General features: G+C 44.9%; 1 protein-coding gene across 2 annotated transcripts in view; it reads right to left on the minus strand.

The window, feature by feature from the left end:
- IGF1R (insulin like growth factor 1 receptor) overlaps window positions 1–21,579 on the minus strand; it is a 305,517-nt gene that overhangs the window by 154,875 nt on the left and 129,063 nt on the right. The window contains exon 2 of one of the 2 annotated variants that reach the window (XM_027067962.2): window positions 8,399–8,518. The exons of the other annotated variant lie outside the window; for it this stretch is intronic. Within the exon in view, the coding sequence (XP_026923763.1) occupies window positions 8,399–8,465 (67 nt within the window). The 5' untranslated portion in view covers window positions 8,466–8,518. The remainder of the gene's footprint in view (window positions 1–8,398; window positions 8,519–21,579) is intronic. 2 annotated transcript variants of the gene reach the window in all.

Below are 21,579 nucleotides of genomic sequence, written 5' to 3' on the forward strand. Positions count from 1 at the left end.
TGAGGCAACAGGTTTCCTAATACTGCCCTAGGCGCCTTCAACCAATAACAACCGAGAGAAAAATGTAAGTATCTTGCATTGTGAGAAAGTGAGCTTCAGTTACGTGGGCAATCAACTCAGGCAAAAAAACTTGTTTCAATGATGCTAGACAAATAAAATGCACATGTAGATGTGTGCACGTACAGAAAGACTGCAGCCACGATAGGAGGCATTATTTAAATGTGAATTTGTGCGTGCAAGTGAGACTCATCTTTTTCAAACATTTTTTTAATGTTTACTTTTAAGGGGGAAGGGGAGGGGCAGGGAGAGAGAGGGAGACACAAAATCCGAAGCAGGCTCCAGGCTCTGAGCCGTCAGCACAGAGCCTGACGCGGGGCTCAAACTCACAAACCGTGAGATCATGACCTGAGTCGAAGTCGGATGCTGAACCCACTGAGCCACCCAGGTACCTCTAGAGACTCTTCTTTTAAGGAGCTAAGTTCAAAGCCTGCATACTTTGCTCCACACAGTTGCTGTTGGTCAAAGCATCTCTGAAACGCTTCTCGATCTTGACTGTTCTGGCTCTCTTGATCTCACTCTGGCCATCCCCCGGCCCCAGGCCAAACAAAACAAAGCCAAAACCTTCTGGCTGTCTTTCAGAAAGAGGAGCCCCCCATTCCTGCCTCTACAGACAGCTTAACCGCTGGGCTGTCCAGCTCCTTCTACTAAAATAGTTTTGGACCCAGTCACACAGTACCACCTCAACCTCCTAACATAAAGAAATACCTCTTTCAGAGTGGTTTTGCTCCCTCTTCTTCTATGGCCATTCTCTCCTGTTTCTTCTTTTATTTCTCACCGCAAACCTTGTCCATTCTTTCTCCTTCCTTAAGTCTGGAAGTCACAGCCTAGACTGTGGGCTTAAGTGACCTGCCATTGTTAGCAATTAGGCGAAGGCCAGAATCCTGTCTTAGAACTGCCAGCCACACCCTGCCACAGCTCAGCCTCATCTTTTTTTAATCAGGGCCCCCAACTGGACTCCAGGGCAGAGGCCATCACTGCCTTTACTTCAGACCCTCAGGAGGCTGGGCACAGCGACACTGGGTTGGCGATTTGCCAAAGCAAGAGACATGACAATTAGGACCCAAGACTAGCTACTTCTATCAAGTGCTCAACATATTCCCTCTCAAACCTTCCTCTGGTGTAGTTGCAATGAAATGACCAGCAACCCGTCCCACCTTCCCTTTTATGGTAAGAAAACCTGGCTCGTATTGCCCACACCTATTACCCCCCAGGGGTGCACAGTTTGGGGAGAAGCCACACTGTGCTAACAGGACGCACAACACCCACACGAGAGGGAAACCAGGGGACCAGGAAGAGGATTTTGGTATGCAGTGTGAGTTTCTACACCAGTACTGGGAAATGGTGCTTTGGGGTCATTACCAGGTGTGTTTATATGACATCAAAACGTGGAGAGCAAAAGGTGCTCAGGGTCTCTGGATAATGTTTGTTTGTGACATCAGGCCAGTAGGTGTCTTAAGGTACCTGGTTGCTGCTAGCAACAGAGGAAGCAGTCCTATCTAAAAGCTGGAGCAAAACAAAAAAACCAAAGCACACCATTTAACTTTTTTTTCAATGTTTGTTTTTGAAGGAGAGAGAGACAGAGCGCAAGCGGGGGAGGGGCAGAGAGAGAGGGAGGCACAGAATCCGAAACAGGCTGCAGGCTCTGAGCCGTCAGCACAGAGCCTGATGAGGGGCTCGAACCCATGAACCGTGAGATCATGACCTGAGCCCAAGTCGGACGCTTAACCGACTGAGCCACCCAGGCGCCCCCCGAACCAAACAGTTTAATCCTCTCCGAGTCTATTCTCAGGGTCCACCTTGGAGGAGAGTGAGCTTAACCTCACTGACAGCACAGGTTTAAAACAGAATTATACCCTCTGCATACACCTCTGAGGCCTCAGGGGTATTTCTCTTCCCCCAAAATATGCTCAAGAACATACACTTGGCATTTCCAATTTGGGGAATCATTTCAAGGGTGGCATAGACTGTCAGTTAGTTTGGGGTTTGCTTTGCGTTAAGTGCGGGGTGGTTTGCTCTCTGTGCACAGGATGGTCACCAAGTAAAGGCCTGATCCAGGCCTTAAAGCGCTCTTTGTGAGGAATGAGGCCCTCTGTCCAGGCTCACACAGGCAGCTGTAACCCATGCCACCCCCCTCTCTGGGTGTTTGTTTTGATAGAACTTCATTTATGCCCAAGACAATGCCTGCCCTCTTCGTTCTGCCCCCAGCAGGAAGCAGTGGCAGTGGGGGGAGGGGGGGGCAGGGTGGCCACACAGCTTCCAATTCAGGTTTTGGTACCACAACAATGGAGCTCCAAGTGCCACAAATAAAGAGCCACCCACTGGGAGCAGGATGGGAGCAGGACAGGGGGGCTGGCACACGGAGACCTGGGCAGACCCCAGGTAGAAGTCACCCCATCACTACACTCGGATGGCTCCCAGACGGGGCAGATGGACCCCACCCGCCTACTCATAGCGGGGCACAGGGACAGACACATAACTAGGTCTCCCAGGGATGACACAGCCATGTCTTCCCTTCTCTCAGTTCACCTCTTCTACCATTTCCCCCCAACTAAATGAGCAAACACTCAAACACTGAAAGAAAAACAAAATTAACGCACACACATGCTTAGTGTTCTAATTTACCGCCAGTTGCGCAGGGGAAAACAGTCTAACGTGAATCGCTGAAAATGAACGATATCCTTTAAAATAAAGCCTGGGCTGGATGGCTGGGAGTGAATGAAATGCATTACCCAACTGCTGGTGTAACTCAAGCCCTCTCCTCCCCCCTCCTGGACCTCATTCATAAAAAGCCTGCTTTGCCCCAGCAGCTGCAGCAACCGGGACTGGATTTACGTCTGTATTTTCCAAGACAGAGGGAAAACAATGGAGACAAAGAGAATCCCTCGGATACTATCATCGAGTTGGCCTTCTCTTGGGAAGTCATGTTGCGGCTTCTCTTGGTCTCCAGATCTGCTACCCAAACAGGCAGAGGGCATTTTGCAGGGCTCTGTCAGCAGCCGTTCTAATGCTAACACACCCAGCGTGTTATTAAAGGAATTCCCATCTGCTTAGTCACACTCGGTATCTTGCACTTCCCTATCATTTAAGAAAAAAAAAATGATAAAAAGTGAAAATCAAAGGTTCTTCCTTGTTGGTAAAACGGGGGCTAACAGCGTATCTATAGATTGCCACATTAACGGGGTGGCGGCAACCAAGTTCCTAAAGAAAGGGGTGGCATTTCTTGATCATCCACGTTTAATTTGGTATTGCCATACTCAACGTTTTTACATCTACGCTAGAAACCTTAGGAGGTAAGATACAACTTTAATTCTTTTTTTTTTTAATGTTTATTTATTTTTGAGACAGACAGACAGCGTGAGCATGCGAGGGGTAGACAGGGAGACACAGAAGCTGAAATAGGTTCCAGGCTCTTAGCTGTCAGCACAGAGCCCGATGCGGGGCTCGAACTCATAGACCATCAGATCATGACCTGAGCCAAAGTCAGACGCTTCACCGACTGAGCCACCCAGGCGCCCCACAACTTTAATTCAATACTACTTCCCAGATTTCTGAACAAAACAAATTGACAATCAATATGCTGTGTGTTAGCAAAAGTCCCCTCAAGTCTAATCCCTTTTGCATGGCTCCCCGCCTTGCACAGCGTCTCTTACCACGTCCCAGGCAGGGAGGGGGGGGCGGCGGTTCTTGCAAAGGGAGCAGCCCTGCTCAAATACCCATCCCTTAGGAAACTCAGACATCACCATGAAAAATGAGAGGCGATCCCTTGTTTTAGACTCAACACCCTTCTTAAAAACAAGGTCTGAACACAAGAACAGGTTCTAATTTACTAGGAATGGTTTTAATGCAAGAATTAAAAAGGAACAGAGTGCAGGAAGGGAAGAAAGGAATAAAACCATTCTTGTTGCACTCATACCAGAGCTGTCTTCTGGTGAATTGAGATATAAATTTACTCCAGAGGCAAGATGGTTAGAGCTATGATCTGGTCCCCTCTCAACTCTCCCAAAACAAACAGGGCTTCAAAATCTCACAGCGCAAGGGGCTTGGGGAGTCCACTACCTTTCCAGAAAATGCTAGCATTAACACCACCATCTCTCCATAATCCCACCCTGCTCATCAGGGCTGGCGAGCGGGAGTTCATGTTCCTACACGCTCTCCGCCAGGCGCCTGGAAACCGTAATAGAAGCCCTCAGTACTCTCCTTAGGTAAACATTCATTTCTACCACATTCTCTCCCCTGAGGCAGCCCCTCCCCCAACCTTCGCCCAGGGACTGACAGCCAAAAAAATAAGAAAATAATTTGGAGATAGCAAATGAATCTTGTGGAATACTTGGTCAGTGATTAAATCACAATAATTCTATAACCTCTTCAAAGGCAAAAATGTCAAGATAACAGGCTCAGAGCAAAATAAACAAGTCTTACAGAAATGATGCCAAGCTTTATAAAGAGATTACCCACACCTTCTGGTGGCTGCAGCCCAGAATCCACAATGATTTTTTTTTTTTTTTTTTAACTTGTCTCAGACCTTCTGGCCATTGTGTGAGAGCTCCTATGCAGAGAGCTCCTATGCAGGTCTGTGGTTCTTTACAAGTTTTCGGTGTATTTTTTTCTGTGACCATGATGATGCTTTCCATGTACCCATGATCATTTCTGTGGGGCCCTGGAAAGGGGAGTGAGTCACAGAATAGATACAGATTTAGTGAGATTGTGACACCTCAGTTATCTTTGGCCCCACTCCCAAACATTTCCTATTAATCACCAAAATGCTCCTCACCCCCTTAGGTGTGGGTATGGTTGCCCAAAGATGTGGTAACTTCCCAACAGGAACAATAAAATACATACCCAGGACACACATCATTTCATTAAGTTTAGACAAAACCAAATGCGTGATATTGGGCAAGTTATCTAATCTCTATGTCCCTCAGTTTCCTCCTTTATAAAATGGGTATATAACAACGAAACTGGCCCTTGCAGAGCTGTTATAAGGACTGGTCCACAAAAAGTGCTCAATAAACGTTAGCCGCTGTTGCTAATATTGTCACCATGCCGTGCCATCACCTTTCCCAAGTCTCTATTGAGTTTCTAACACCTAGAACAGCATCCGAATTCCTCACTGTGGCTCCACCGTCTGTGTGATCTGGCTATGCCCGCCCTCTGCCTTGCCCCACGACCTGTCTCTTCCCCCTTCCCGGCCATCCCAATCTGCCTCTGCCACTCCTGTTGGTGCTTCCACACTGACCATCTCTTGCCACTGCCGTGGTCTAAGATGCATCTTCTCTGCCGTGGACTGTGGCCACTGCCTCCTCCTACCAGTCTCTGTACTTCTGTCTGTGTCCCACCGTCTATTCTTAACTCAGTAGCTGGCATATCACGGCCCATGTCCCTTCTCTGCTCAGAACCCTGTCAGCTCCTGTCAGAGTCAAAGCCAAGGTCCTTGCCATGGCTCCTTGCCCCAACTAACCTGCTGCAGCACCATGGCCCTCTGGCCTCCTTGCTTTCCTGTGCCCCTTCTTTTAGGTCTCTGACCATGTGCTATCCTACTAGAGACCTCTTCTGAGCACCCCATGCAAAAGAGCACTCCAGCCCCAGCACAGCCCAACCCCCGCCTGCCATCCCCACTTTCACAAAAGTTCCATGAAGGAGAGACCTTGTTTTGCCCACCACTCTATCCCACACCGGCATTTGGCCCAGGGCAGTTGCTCAGTAAGTACACTTGTAGAGTGAATAAATGGCCCTTGATCTCGAACCCCAAGATCTTTCTCACCTGGGCACCCCTCCATCTCGTGCTCGTCTTCTACCCCTACCCATGTCTTCTCCTGGCTTTGGTCTCAGAGCAACTGTCCCCTCCTCAGAAATGCCGCCTCCAAGAGCCCGGCCCAAAGTCCCTGCTCCCCCCCAACCCCCCCTCCCTCCGCCCCAACCAGTTCTTCCATTGCTATCTGATGCCGTTACTTGTTTGCTTGTTTACAGTCTGGTTCTGTCACTAGGATGCTTCTATCCAAGTAGGGATCTGGCTTTGTCCATCTCTGTGCCCCCAGTGGCTACCACAGTGTCAACGATGCACTTGACCCATCTTTCTGAATGGATGGTGGTATATATACTGACATTCATTAAAAACTGACAGCCACGGATCCAGGGGAGGGGTGGAGAGGGTTCTTTCTGTCCTGCCCCAGTGTTTCAGTGAAACACCCTGGGCACCTGGAAACACCCCACCTACTGATCAGCTCTCTGTGGTGGCCGGCACAAGCACTCAGGCTCTGGAGATGGCTTGTGCACAGAGGAAAACAAATCTAAGTTACTAAATAACAGCCCAACATCTGTCACCACAGATGCGCAACTCTGCACAGCCAACGATCCCTGCGTGGTGCTACCTGTCCAAATACAGGGTGACAGGTTTCCCTTCTCCCTGAGCGGGCTTTAGAGCAGTCATCACAGCTGCCTGGGAGACGGCCACTCAAAAACAGGCTACAACCACAGCCCGGGGGCCAGCGCCAAGTTCCCGAAGCCTCGGACGTGTTTCCTACCCAGCAAGGACATCAGGTGACTTCCCTGAAGAGGAAAAACTACCCTCAAGGCCACTGAGAAAGCAGGTGTGATGCTTAATGGTGCTGCTGTCGTGACTGTGGAGAAAGCCAGGAGCCACAGATCGTGACTGTGGGCACAGCGGCTCTGCCCCAGCACAGGGGAGGGGGCAGGGCTGTGAAGAATGCGGGGGACCATCTCAGTCACCCCAGAGAAGAAGTGGAAGCAAACTCACCCACCCCCAAGACACTCCAGGACTGAGGCTTTGAGAGACAGGTCCCCTCTCGGGACTCCAACAGGATTCGTAAGTGAGAGTGTTCAAACAAATCCAGTGTGAACACACATTCCGCAAACATTTACTGAAGCTTTGGTAACTGACGCTCTGTCTAGGTGCTTAGGAGACAATCGTAAGGAAAACAAGAAAGATAAGATACCTGCCCTTGTTATGCTCGTCAGTGTGTGTGTGGGGGGGGGGGGGGCTGGGGTTGGGGGTGGTAAGGGGAGACAGAGAGAGAAAATATACAAAAGACCTAATTATTAAGTAAGTAAGATCATATGTTAGAACATAAGTGGGGAAATCCAGATTGAAATCACCAGTTACCAGTGATGAGATCCCAGCAGCTAAGACCACGGAAGTGAAGACACAGTAGAGAAGTTATACTATTTGATGGACAAAAGTGTGCACATTACAATGTAAATTGCAGGATCACGCTATCTGTGTCCCTTCTGTTCCCCCAAGGATTCTCAGCTGAAGAGGGGTGCCTGGCACAGGTCAGAAATTCAGCACGCTTTTACTGAAGAAGTGAAATGCTTGCCCAGCAAGGTCCTGCTTCCGCAATATCCCTGGCAGGTGACTCTCTGGATAGGACTGGAATTTTTCCAAAGGTGAGCAGCTGGGGCTTTTACATAAAATCCCAAGCAAAACCACCTCCTCCCCCCGCCCCCCGCAACATACACACATTCTCCTCCAGGCACCTTTACAGTACTCCTGACCCGCTGAGGGTCACAAAGGTCTACTCGAATCAGCCAGCACACTCGGTGATCCCGCCCTTGCGAGCACAGCACCTAACATGATGTCTGGTCACAGAGTTCACGTCTCCTGTTGGCCACTCTCCTTCTACAGAGACACCTCCCTCTGTGCTCGGCATGCTCATGGAGCAGGGCCGTGCTGAGCACTGATCCAGCTGCTGGGATACCCAATGGAGCACAGCCTGTCCACAGGGCAGCAAACTTGAGAGGTGCAGTATCTTCAGTATTTTAGATATTCCAGAAGTACCTTATAAACCTCAATGCCGAGCTGGTTATTTTATTTGCCAAAAGTAATTTAAGTAGGTGCTTCGTATTATTTAGGAAGAAAATGTGGACAATACAAAGAAAGGGGTTACCCCAAATATCTGGCATGTTCCATCTGGAAGAAACGGTTATAAGAAATAGCATATGTAAAATGTGCTTCTTAAAGTTTCTTCATTAATTGAAGAAGCACATAATGCTAACATAATAATCTGTATATCATTAAATATTTAAGTTACTAATATATGTTCATATGTTTTTTAAGACGTAAAATACACGATTATTTAACCAAGCCTAGAGGACAAAGTAAAAATATGGCGGTATGTGAGTTAAAGGGAGTTTCAATGAGTCCTCCCCTTCCCACTGTCTTTCACCTGCTTTTCTAAACTTTGGTTAAATATAAACTTACCTTATAGCTATTCCCTAAATAATTTACAACTGCTATCATATTCAGTTTTTTTTTCCCACTTACTTTATCTGTGGACTTGAGGGTTAAGTGTTATTACTTTTCACATAATTTAGTGCTTACCCGTCAGCAGATCCAGATTCTTCCTTAAGCTGACCCACAGTGAGGTTAAGGTCAAGGAAAGATTCATGACTTCTGGTCCAAACTGATAGCAACACGAACATATAAACAGTCAGGTCGTGGCTTGGAAGGGAAGGGAGAAGGTCAAAGATTACACAGTACGTCGTATACTGACGTCTATAAAACAAGGTTGAACACTCAGGGTTGACGTGGTGAGGGGTCAAGAGGAGGGGGGAGTCTTGCTTCAAAGACATACTAAAACCATCTCCTGATGAGAGTTTGTAGTCAATCAAGATCACTTGGTGTTTTAAGGGTCTCCCAGACGACTGTAAATGAAGGGCTCTGAAATTATTCCATTGTGAAACCCATGACTGATTTTGTCACAAATGATAGCAAATATTAGTAGAGAAGTTTGTGGTCACTGTATGTGAAGGACAGGGTTTGTGTATGTGTGTTGGAGAACATTCCTTGGGAAACGGAACTTTTCAGAGACACATCAGAATGCCTCTAATGGAGCCGGTCTGTTTACTGATTGATTTCCAAGACCGTTTTGTAAATAAAAACAGTAACCGGCCCATCCTGGAGAACCATTAGGCTGTTAACAGAGCTGTGTGGGAGGTATGGCCTTTGCCCTCTATCTCTGCTCTTTCCCTCCTCACACATAATCAATCTGAGCACCACCGCAGATAACATCTGCTCTCCGATACAGAATGTATCCTATATACCCATCCATTTTTAGGGAAAATCATCTCAGACAGCTGGCATGAAATCAATGTCCACCTGAAAAGTACCTCTGAGAGCCATCTAATAAAATCCAAAACTACGGCCATGAATCCAAAACTACAGAAGTCCAGGCTGGTTTCTCTAAATAAGCCAGAGAGAAATATTCGGTGTGTGACATTTTATAAACCCACAGCTGTTGAACGACGTCTTTTGGTTACAAAGCTGAACCCAGGGGAGACTGGCATTTTCACAAGAGCATTTTCCTTTCTGGACGGGAATGCATAGGATGCTTGTCATGGCCATTACCTAAGTACTGAGACTGGGTAATTAACTCACCATTGTGCACCTTGCTCAGTTCAGAAACCAAACTTTTACACCTGAAATCACCTTCCTTTCATGACCTTTCGCAGAAGTGAAGCTATTTAAAATCCTAGCGAAAAAATAAACATGCACGTTTTACTGAACACTCCAGACTTATGGGTTCCAAAGATTCAAGGGTGTTCCCTCATTAGGATAGAGTTACATCTTTGCTGAAATAAAAGTTCTTAATGTAGCCTTTTGTGGGGCACCTGGGTGGCTCAGTCGGTTAAGCGTCCGACTTTGGCTCAGGTCGTGATCTAACCATTCATGAGTTGGAGCCCTGCGTCAGGCTATGTGCTGACGGCTCAGAGCCTGGAACCTGCTTCGGATTCTGTGTGCCCCTTCCTCTCTGCCCCTCCCCTGCTCATGCTCTGTCTCTCACTCTCTCTCTCAAAAATAAAGAAACATTAAAAAAATTTTTTTAAATATAGCCTTTGCCTACAGATCTCTGGATGTAAATTGTAGACTGATGTTAATGCAGTGGAAGAGTTTTGAGGCAGGGATATTTCCTTCATAAAATATTATGCATCAGAAGATGCATTCGAAGCTCTAAATATTTAGCAAAGGATAATCTGACATATTTACTAATATTTCCATCAAAAACAACAACATCTAAACTGTCATTTCAACAGTCTAGCTTCTTATGTTTTAGCATAGAGTACTGGTTTACAGTCTCTTTTCTTTTTTAAAAAGAAACGTGTAGTGACGGCCGCCGAAATCGGGAGTAACTTGAGCCTGTGACTTGAAAATCACAACTCAGCCCTATTCCTATAGTGATAAGAGTAACAGGAGCTTGTGATTCCTATAAGCTGGCTTCCCATAAGCCCTGAAACATTATAAGGCTTCCATTTTCATGACAAACGTTTGAAAATGCTGTTAAAATGGGATTCGTTTATTGACAACACAGGATTTTTTAAAGTACTCGTTTTCCTCTCCTAAAAGGAAGACGTTTTTGCTGTGTTAATGTTCACATCTGTCAGTGACAACTGGATCTGTTGAGTAAACATTTATTCTTTTTGACAAAGAAACTTCACGTAACGTTAAACTCTTAATGGAATTTTAGGATGGAGTGCAAGGGAATTTGGAGTGACTTCACAAACAATAATATCTAATAGCACACACACACCCTGAAGGTTCTCTTCCAGTGGCCCCGGGGAACAGGCCAGCCTTTGTATCAGCATGGAACAGACAGGCTAGAGCTTTTCAGGAAGAAAAAAAAATCAATACAGCGATATACAATGGTAGACAAAGCTACACGTGTTTACAGAGTTTTAGCACATAGAAACATCCGGTTCAAAAGCCTGTTGAACTTGGATCGGTGTTGGGACTCTCACAGGAAGCAACCCCCGACAAAATGTCAACTCTTATGGAACAAGAAAAAAATTCTTTTGTTTAGACACAGACTATCAGTACAAAATATTCAGAACCTTTCTTGAAAGAAAAAGTAAATTCAAGGAAATATCTAATCACTAAGAGGAATGATGACTGTTTAAAACTTGGGCCTTGGGAGTTTGGCCTTGCACCTGTCTCCACCAAAGGAGATTAAAAAAAAAAAAGAGTTATAGTGTAAAATACACACACACACACACACACACACACACACATATATGAAAGAGCCCATAATCTGCACCAGCCATAATGATCTTGGTACGGTAACCTGGGTAATATCTACCCACCAGAATTTAGCCTTTAATGAAAATGGTCACACATTGATAGCTTTTGCTTTAAAAGCCTCTTTCCAAACAAATAGACATCAAATCAAAATGCACATTTTAAAATTAGAAAGGTTTTGCCAACTTGTCTTCCATATTTCCAAAGACTGAATCTCACTCAGAAATCTCACTTGTGGATGCTCCTGTCTCTAAGATATGTGACAAGATCTCATAAATGCTCAGTTCATATAATGATGGGTTATTTGTGTGGGTACCAGGCACCTTCTCTTCTCCCTGACACTAAGCAGCTACCATGTGAAGGCTTAGATTTTACCTTCAATACATTTATACTCATTTGGAGTCTGCCAATTAAACACTCTTTCGAATCAGTAAATAAATGCGGGAGGCCGATGCTGACAGAAGAGAGCCATCCGCCATTCGCACCTTAAACCTAAATGTTATTAGGAAGGCAATCTGATTCAAGTGTTCTACAGAAAGGGAATGGGGGGGGGGGTGAAGTAACCTTAAACCCCGAGCCACTCTACCAACCCTTATTACTTCACTCCCTGCTAGATGAGGATCTAAGTCTAGATTAGGTACTGGGAGTATTAGAGCAGATTTTCTACTCTGCCAACGTCCCTCTTTTCCTTCTTCTGCTTCTCCCCCTCCGAACTATCCCACTGAAACTTTCTATTTGTGTTTGTGTAAAATAGCAGGAACCTGCAATGTGCTATGCTACCTTCTCTTTGTGCACCATTTCCATGCAACACAATAAATTACTGTGCATTAGCATTAACCGTATCGCATGTGCCTGTGAATTTTAACTCATTCTAGCACTATAATTCTGTTCACTAAGATACACCCAGCCTTTCCCCGTCACACGGCATTTTCTTCAACTTACAAACTAAAATGGAATCAGATATAATATGTGGTCTTCTGTGACTTGGCTTCTTTCACTTGGCATATTGTTTCCAAGATTCACCCATACGTTTTACTTTTCATCAGATGGCAAAAGGATCTTGTCCATCTGTGATACTAGGACTTTGGGTTGGAAAACTGTCCTGTTTCAGACCACAAGTGGTCACACGGTAGGTGGTCACAGACAGGGATGTTAATCTGTTTGAATAGTTCACTAATCTTCTTGGCTTCGTGCTTTTACGAGTAAAATTTAACACTAAAAAAAAGTAAACCTCCTAGCAAGTTTAATAGTCAGTAATAATGAATTAAAATACATTGTTAGAGGAAAAGACACAAAACAAGTTAGTTGTTGCTTCTTTAAGTCTTTTGAGATACCAGAGTAACATTTGTTGCATTTGATAAACAACATAACAGTTTATAACAAAAGCAACCACACCCAGAAGGCCTTCCTGGCACCATAAGAATATGATTTAAGGGCTAAAAGAATGTGTTGTAACGTTATTAGTCAACAGTTCATTAGGCATTAAGTAATTTCTAATCAAGAACCCATCATCATTGAACCATCTGAATGTGAACTTGCTGCTACAAACTTTCACAAAAGTTCTGGAAAAAGCTTCAGTCTAATGAAGGCTGAGGAATGGTTTTACTTTGCCTGCAGTCAGAGTTATCTGACTAGGGGACATCAAAAAATATAAAAAAGAAAGGGCGCCTGGGTGGCTCAGTTGGTTAAGCATCCGACTTCAGCTGAAGTCATGATCTCACGGTTCTTGAGTTCCAGCCCCACGTCAGGCTCTGTGTCGACAGCTCAGAGCCTGGAGCCTGCTTCCGATTCTGTGTCTCCCTCTCTCTCTGCCCCTCCCCTGTTCACGCGCTCTCTCTCTCTCAAAAATAAATAAGCATTAAAAATATATAAAAAAAGAAAATAAGGGGTGTCTGACTGGCTCAGTCAGTAGAGCACATGACTCTTAATCTCATGATCATGAATTCAAGCCCCACCTGGGCGTGGAGACTACTTTAAAAAAAGGGAGGGGGGTGCTGTAAAAAAAAAAAAAAGAAAAAGAAAATGATTCTTTTTCTTCATGTTTACCAATATCCTTTTCTGCTTTTAAGCGTTACAAAGTAAGTGAGTTGAATACACATACTTAGGGAAGTAAGTGAAAACTCCATCATTTGATTAGCCTGACTACATAATTCAACAAGGAATGAAAAAAAAATAGGTTTTATATGATGGTAGGAGTTTTACATTTGGGTTTAATGCTGCTAAATAGTTTTTTCTCCTTACCTCTGCAAGGGGAAGAAGTTAATGCTTCTCCGCTTTTATATACGCCCTCATGGTCCAAGACAGAAAGGTCACAGGGGGAAGAGACCAGGGAGACTAGAGGCTTTGCTGGGCCGATGAAAACAGCAAGGCCCAGAGGCTCTAGACTCCAGGACCAGCCTTCTTCCCAGGTCTCTGGACTCTGCCACACTGTTCCACCCCCTGCACCATGGCCCCTTTGCAAGGTGCAAAATGGATTTGAGACAAGCTTCCTCAGATATGCTTCCCGTGTCAGGATGCCTTCTGTGCAGGTCTGTCAAGGCCCTATGGAGAGGTGTCACCTTGAAGGACAGAGGGAGAAATGATCCTTGAGGCTCCTTCTCATGCTTCTTTTAAACAAAAGGACTGATGACCTTTCTAGGCAAGGACACAGCTCACCCACGTGCCCCCTTCACTTTCTATTTTTCACCCCCTGGTACTCAGGCCCACAGCACTGCACCACACATGATGCTCCAAGATGCCAGATCTGCTGGGCCACCTGGAACCCCAACCAGGCACGATGCCCCCTGCACTGCCGAAGCTTTCTGCTTCTGTCACCTGTCCCAGCGCCTGTCCCAACCCAGGTGGAACACAGCCACCTGTTCTGTCACAGAGCCTCCTCAGGGGGCAAAGTCTCAGAACGCAAGCCACAGAAACTCAACAGTTAATACGCATTCCCTCTGGCTAAGTCACAGATATTAAATGTTGGCAGATGGAGTATACCCAAAGCAAATCGGGGCTATTTTCAGTGTCTGAACTTTCTTTTTCCTCTGGGCCCCAGGAGCCCCTACTCTGACCATCTCCCTCCAGAACCACCTCCTCCCCCCCCCCCCCCCCCCCCCCCACAAAGCAGACAACACTCCTAGGGCATGAAAGAGCCCGGGGGTTACCCACCCTGGTCACAGGATTTAAGAACACATGCCCTGTAGAGCCTGGTTTATTTGTTCTTTATTAAACTGTAAGATCACCATCAAATTTGTAAAGCCCCTCCTCCATAGAAAAGGTTCAATGGCATCATTTTAGAGGCCCACTTCAAAAGTCACAGTTGCATGTAAATTACATTTGAGAAACATGTCACCTTCTTTGTAAGGCATGGAATTGTTAATATTCAAATGAGAGAACAAGGCCTCCTCCAAGGAGAGGACTAGAAGTCAGGAGCAGGGAGGTGGTGGGCAGAGGAAGGGGGGAAGAGATGTCAATCACAGAATCTGGAATTGTGACATCTGGTTTCCTGAGAAATACACTATATATACATAATGAAAATGATCATGGTATAAATTAAGATTATGGTTTTCTGCCTTAAAAAAAAAAAAAAGGCTGGCCAGCCCGACATCGACCTTATCACCCCCATGGTTCCAAGTGGAAAAAAGCATCACAGACGCAATTGTACAGCTTAGAACAATGCGTTCTTGTAAACAGCGCGAGGGTTTTTTTTTTCTCTCAAAGATAAATAAAGAAGGCATAACCTAGAAATAATATAACTACTTACGCACAACGAAAAAAGTTGGCAGTCGTGATCGGAGGTAGCCTTAAGGGTTTGCTTGTTTGTCTTTCCATTTTACAGAAAGGTAAATGAATAGGAAAGTGACCTGGAAAAAGTAAGCTACGAGCTCACGTGTTCACCTTGATCGCCGCCGCGGTCTTCCTTCCGAAATGTAGAAGGCAAAAAGCAAGCAAGCAAGCAAGGAGCCACTGTAAGACTAATTTCTAAGTTAAGAGCTAGAAAAAAATAATATTTAACTGATTACTGAGCACAAAAATTCTTTAATTGCTTTAATCAACTCAACTGCTAGCGGTAACTGCTAAGAAACCACAGACCGTAAACACGAAGCCTACTGCCTTGCCCTGAACCTTGAAGATATCAAGCCAGGAAAGGGGAAAGGGGGAGAGAGAAAATGAGTCTTCTGCAAAGATTCCTGGGGCTGCTTCCGTCCAGCCCCCACCCGGAGCTGGATGGCCTACCTACCGGAGTGCAGGGAAGAGGACAGTCCCTCCCCACCCTCCCCAAGCTGTCAGGGCTCCCTGCCACGGGAGCATCCTCAGGGAGCCCCGGGTGAGGCCGCGCGGTAAACAAATGGTTTGCAGAGTTACACAAACTGCAAAGCCGACATCATTAGGTACATGCAACCAGGGAGAAGATGTCTCTGCAGAGGGAGACCTGCGTTAGATAAATACCTGAGAAATCCTTTAATGGAAGGGACGTACATTACGTGTAAGCAGACACTAGCACCTCCGAGGAAAAGCCCGTAGAGTGTGACAGGGCCCAGAGAACAGGAAGAGAGACCATGATTTGGAAGACAATGGAACTTCCCTCTGACCTTTCACTGGCCCCAGCTCCTGACTCAGGGACTGTCCCTCCAGGAAAAATGCCTGTGCCTCCGCATCTAACATCTTCCAGGTCCTCAACATTCCTCTGAACTCTGGGAGGAGAGCAGCCACGGAATCCACGCCGGTGGGCACGTTCCTTTCTGATTTTGGAAGTGGCATACAATCTGATGCTTTCAGATTAAGATGTGTCCATTCGGAGGGGGAATCAAACATTTGTTCCGCACAAAGCCCCTTGATGCAGCAAGGGTGTGGGCAGGCCACCCCAGCATTCTTCACTAATGTATAGCCATCACCAATTCCATTACCAAAAAGAAAACACCTTGGAAGGAAAAAAATACCCTAGCCATCAGCGGACTGTGACCTGAGGATACAGAGGCTAATCTGTGATGAAGCTCAGTGTGCAAACTGAGAACCCCACCGTCCCTCACAAAGATGCAGCCCTGAGAATCATTCCTGTTTTTCTTTGGCCTCCTTCTGGCCTCATCAAATTACATGTTCTCGCGCCACAAATGGCCTCCAGGCACATGTACAAAAAAGTACATGGAGCCTATTCAAAAAGCAGAGATATGCCCTTACCAGAGAGTACTAGCTGAGTATTCTAATTCTTTCCTCCTGAGCTGAGCAAACCAGATGTACCTGGGTAAAGGTGAGTGGTCATCTTTTTCAGGATCAACAGATAGAGTGTATTTGATATCTACCCTCTAAGGGTTCAAGGGTTCCACTAAAGGTGTGTGTGGGCGGTGGGGAGGGGGGGACTACTTAACTATATAAGCTTTGAATTTGGATTGTGGAAGGCAAACCTTTCTAGCCATTTTGCATTTGCTCATACTCCTTCACCTTCTCTTGGATTTAGTCAACCTGAAAATTTCACAATTTTGAGGTGGGTGGTTTTGGGAGCAATAGTATTTGCATTTGTTTGAGGGTGTTTTATTTGGGAGCACCAAGGGGGCACTTTCTACCCAAGTGACCCATGTCAGGTCAGCAAGGAGTGGTGAGGACAGTGACTTAATTCTGCTCCGCAAGCCAGACAGATAAAGGAAAGGACAGAAAATGGGAGACAGACCTGTGTATCCACATCAAGCTGGAGTCCCCTGGCTGAGGAGCTGGGACGAGGAAACCCTACGCAGGTCCCTCCACCCCCAGGTCTCATGACCACGTACTAACGGGTGCTGACGGATCCCGGGCACTCTTGTGGATATTTAAACCACACTGCAGGCTTAGGGAATGTCATCAACAACCAGAAATAGTGCCATTTCAATCCAGAACCCAGGCTCTGAGCAACCCTCAAGTGGGTGAGAAAGGTAAGGAATGCTCCAGGCAGGATCAGTTCTCCATGACTTAGGAAAAGATTAGGAGGGCAACAAAAGCAGGCAGAGGGGTCACACTTCAGAAGTGACTCTCACGGCCCATCTCTCAGACCTTCGATGGTGCAGGCACTTGCTTGATCATCTGGTGACTGGGGAAATGGCCTGGTTCCTGGCCGGAGAACAACGTCCTTCCCCAAACCATTCTAAACTGGCCCTAGGAGTGGATATATACACACAAATCTGGATTATTTTTCCCCAACACAAATAAGAGAGAGGGTTGTTTTTTTTGTTTTTTTTTTTTTTTTTTACCATATTAAAAAGGGGCACCTGGGTGGCTCAGTCAGTTAAGCATCCAACTTTGGCTCAGGTTATAATCTCAGGGTCCGTGAGTTCGAGCTCTGTGTCGGGCTCTCTGCTGACAGCTCAGACCCTGGAGACTGCTTCAGATTCTGTGTCTCTCCCTCTCTCTCTGACCCTCCCCCACTCATGTTCTGTCTCTCTCCGTCTCTCAGAAATGAATAAACATTAAAAAAATTAAAAAAAAAAAATAGTCGCCATGGAGATCACCCATGTTCTCAGGTCCCACACACTAAGACACCAAGGTGCTTCCCTTCAGTGAGCACCTTTCTTTCAAGATCTGTTCAGAAAGGTTGAGAGGTATAAAAAAGATGTTTAACTCTATGGCTAACAAACCACAGAGTAAGAACTATTTGCAACAATGATAATTATTCTCAGTCTTGTCAGATGAGCCAAGGAAACCATGTTGCACCTTCAAGATGCCCTCACCTGGCTCTGTTCTCCTCGCCTTAAACTGGTGTTACCTGGACAGGGCTGCAATGAACACGACCTCGAGTTAGGTCACGTGCTAAAAAATCTAACACTCATCCATACACCTCAGCAATATGCTTCGGATGCCTGCTTAAGGAGGCTGTACTTGCCGAGGCCTACAAGTGCTTGGGATTTCTGGGGCAACCCTGGACCATGCACAGTGACCGAAGAGTAAGAGAACTAGGGTAAATTGAAAAACCAGCCACGATTAGATTAGGCAGCCAACCCACACGTCAGTACACCCAGCCCAGCGACTGGTCACAGAGGTGCGCTTTATTTGAAGGAAACCCAATGCCCAGATTCCAGATTTACCATAAAGATCCATTACTGGCCATCTCATATGGTCAGATCTCCTGCCTCTTTCCCTTCCGGCCTGGGGCACAGATCATGCCAGCAGAATGGAAATCAACACAGGTTGCTGAATATTAACGTTAATAGTATAACGTAGCAGGCTAGACTGCTTTACTCACATCATCTAATTCAATCCTCAAAACACCTTGAAAGGCATTTATTTATTCCCGTAGTACTGACGAGGACTCCAGTCAAGCTCTGTAAAAGCCCTTGGAGCTACAAAGTCTGTTGGATCCCAAACCCCTATAGGACTGATTAACACCATCTCCTATAATTAGTATCCAAATGCACAATTTGCCACCCTTTCCCTGTAAGGACATTATTTTGAACTCTGGATTACCTAGCACTGGAATCTGTGACTATATTCTAGTTGTGCTATTACCTGATGTTCCCAAATTCAGGGCACACACACAACTTTCATGTGCTGCCGTGGAATAGGAAACTGTAACATCTGACAGAAAGAAGGATGAAGAAACTCACAGTTCAAAAAGAATCTGCAAGTACCTGCCTGGGTACATTCAATTCTTGCTACAAAGTAGATATACAGTGTACTGTTTCCAAAAACAGCCTTTACATAAGAAAATTAGATTCAGTTCCTTGTAACAAGATGTCATGCTGATGAGTTGGAGGTTAATTACCAGAAGACAGTAACCAATCAAGGCAAATTTCAGTTGTAAAACTGGGTTTTAAGATTGTAATCATAAAATTACAAGCTACCAGGAACTAGGAACTACTTACCCTGTTTAACTGCTTGCCCCTTTCCAAACACACACACATACACACACACACACACACACACACACACACACACACACGTGTGTGTGTGTGCGTGCACGTGTATTCTTTTCAGTTTAATCCAAGTCATCAAAAAACTAGACACATTATAAACTTTCAGTTTCAAATGGTAAATGTTTAGAATTATAAAAACTCAGGTAAGGATGTCTATACATTAGACCCCGAACTACAGCAGGGGATTAAGTATGAGTGAAACTAGTGTAAAAAGCTCAACAACATCATTAGTATTTTGGCCAATTCTGATCACCTAGGTTGGTACCTCATCCTGACACTGTTCTTTCTAGAAGTAAAAGGAAAAAAAAAAAAAAAAGATTGTCACATATTCTATTCTCCCAAATGGGGCAGGATTCCCCTAGGTCTCTTCTGTTTACTGCAATGAGAAGAATGCCAGATCTCTGCACCATGTATAAACTAGTCCCCAAGGTGGAGAAAAACTTCTTATACCTAAAAACTGAATTTAAATGCCATACTGTTTGTGACAGACCAATCATAAAGTGTATGTGCACACAGTATGTAAATAACTTCTATCTTAGGAGGAAGGCAGGAGTTTGAGAGAGAGAGAGGTTTAAATATATATAAGCTGACTTTGTTTTTAATGTTTTTATTTATTTTTGAGGCAGAGAGAGACAGAGCATGAGCAGGGGAGGGGCAGAGAGAGAGGGAGACACAGAATCAGAAGCAGGCTCCAGGCTCTGAGCTGTCAGCACAGAGCCCGACGCGGGACTTGAACTCACAGACCACGAGGTCATGACCTGAGCTGAAGTCGGACGCTTAACTGACTGAGCCACCCAGGCGCCCCTATATAAGCTGACTTTGTGACAAAAGCACTTTCGGGGAAATAGCAACAGTATGCTCCACAAAATTCACCAAGTGGTTCCTCATAAAAACAATAGGAGTTTACATCACCTGAACATACAGGAACTTCTTTAGACTAGATTAAAATTAAATGCCATCACAGGGTGGTAAGGCAGTTGTTGGTACTATCCAGTACAGGAAAAAGTTTTGAAACAGAACTACACTTTATCTTTAAGAAACAGAAGGTTGCATTTCAGCTTAAAGTTAAAAAAACAAACAAACATGGAAACCCTTCTTAACATCATGAACAAGGCAAGAAAGTTTCCTATCACTGCACTTATTCAGCTACTGCAGTAAGGCAAGAAAAGGAAAAAAAGATTGGAAAGAAAGAAATAAAACTGTCCTTATTTGCAGATGGCATTGTTTATGTATAAAATCCTGAGAAATTCAGGGCCACCTGGGTGGTTCAGTCGGTTGAGCATCCGACCTCAGCTCAGGTCACGATCTTACAGTTTGTGGGTTCGAGCCCCGCATCGGGCTCTGTGCTGACAGCTCGGAACCTGGAACCTGCTTTGGATTCTGTGTCCCCCTGTCTCTGCCCCTCCCCCACTCAAGCTCTGTCTCTGTCAAAAATAAATAAACATTAAAAAAAATTTTTTTTAAATCCTAAGAAATTATCCCAAAAAACTAGTGAGTTCAACAAGTTGTATCTTCATATACTAGCAATGAACAACAACAACAACAAACTAAATACTTAGGTATTAACTCCAACAAACATATACAGGACACATATGTTGAAAACTACAAAATGCTCATGAAAGAATTCGAAGACGAACTAAAAGAAGAGGAGAGGCACCATGTTCAAAGAATAAAAGATTCAACCTCCTCAAGATATCAACTCTCCCCGCACAACTTATATACAGATTTACTGCCATTCCTAAGCAAAATGCCAGTGTGGTATTAAAAAAAAAAAAATTTAATGTTTATTTGTTTTTGAGAGACAGAGAGACAGAGTACAAGTGGGGGAGGGGCAGAAAGAGAATGAGATACAGAATTTGAAGCACGCTCCAGGCTCTGAGCCGTCAGCATAGAGCCCAATGTGGGGCTTGAACCCACAAACCGTTGAGATCATGAGCTGAGCTGAAGTCTAGTGCTTAACCGACTGAGCCACCCAGGTGCCCTGCCAGTGTGGTATTTTAAAACGCAGACATGTTTATTCAAAAATTTACACTGAAAGACAAAGGACTATAATAGTTAAAACAATTTGGAAAAAGAAGAATGAAGTGGGAGGAATCAGTTTACTTGATTTCAAAATTTACTACTCAGTTACGCTAACGAAAACTGTGTGAAACAGCAGATCAAAGGAATAGACCCACACAAATTTAGGCATGACTAATTTTTGACACAGGTGCCAAAGCGATTCGATGTAGGAATGATAGCTTTAACTAAAAATGATGCTGAAGTAGACAACCCCAGGCAAACACAAAAACAAAAACACTTCAACCTAAGTCTTATGCCTAATAAAAAAATTAACTCAAAATGGCTCAGGGACTTAAATAGAAAACATAACGCTATAAATCTTTTCGGAGAAAAAAATAAAAGAAAATCTTTGGGGGCTAGCACTAGGGAGAGTTCTTAGGCTAGACATCAAAAGCGTACACCATAAAAGGAAAACTGATAAAATTTCCAATTTAAATAAGTAAAACTTAAACAAAATTCAATAAAACTTAAAACTTTTGCTTGGCACAAGACTTTATTAAAAAGATGAAAAGACTAGCTACAGACTGGGAGAACACGTTTATAACACATATATCCAACAAAGGACTAGTC

The sequence above is a fragment of the Acinonyx jubatus genome, chromosome B3 (assembly GCF_027475565.1).
Source record: "Acinonyx jubatus isolate Ajub_Pintada_27869175 chromosome B3, VMU_Ajub_asm_v1.0, whole genome shotgun sequence".
NCBI classification, from domain to species: Eukaryota; Metazoa; Chordata; class Mammalia; order Carnivora; family Felidae; genus Acinonyx; species Acinonyx jubatus.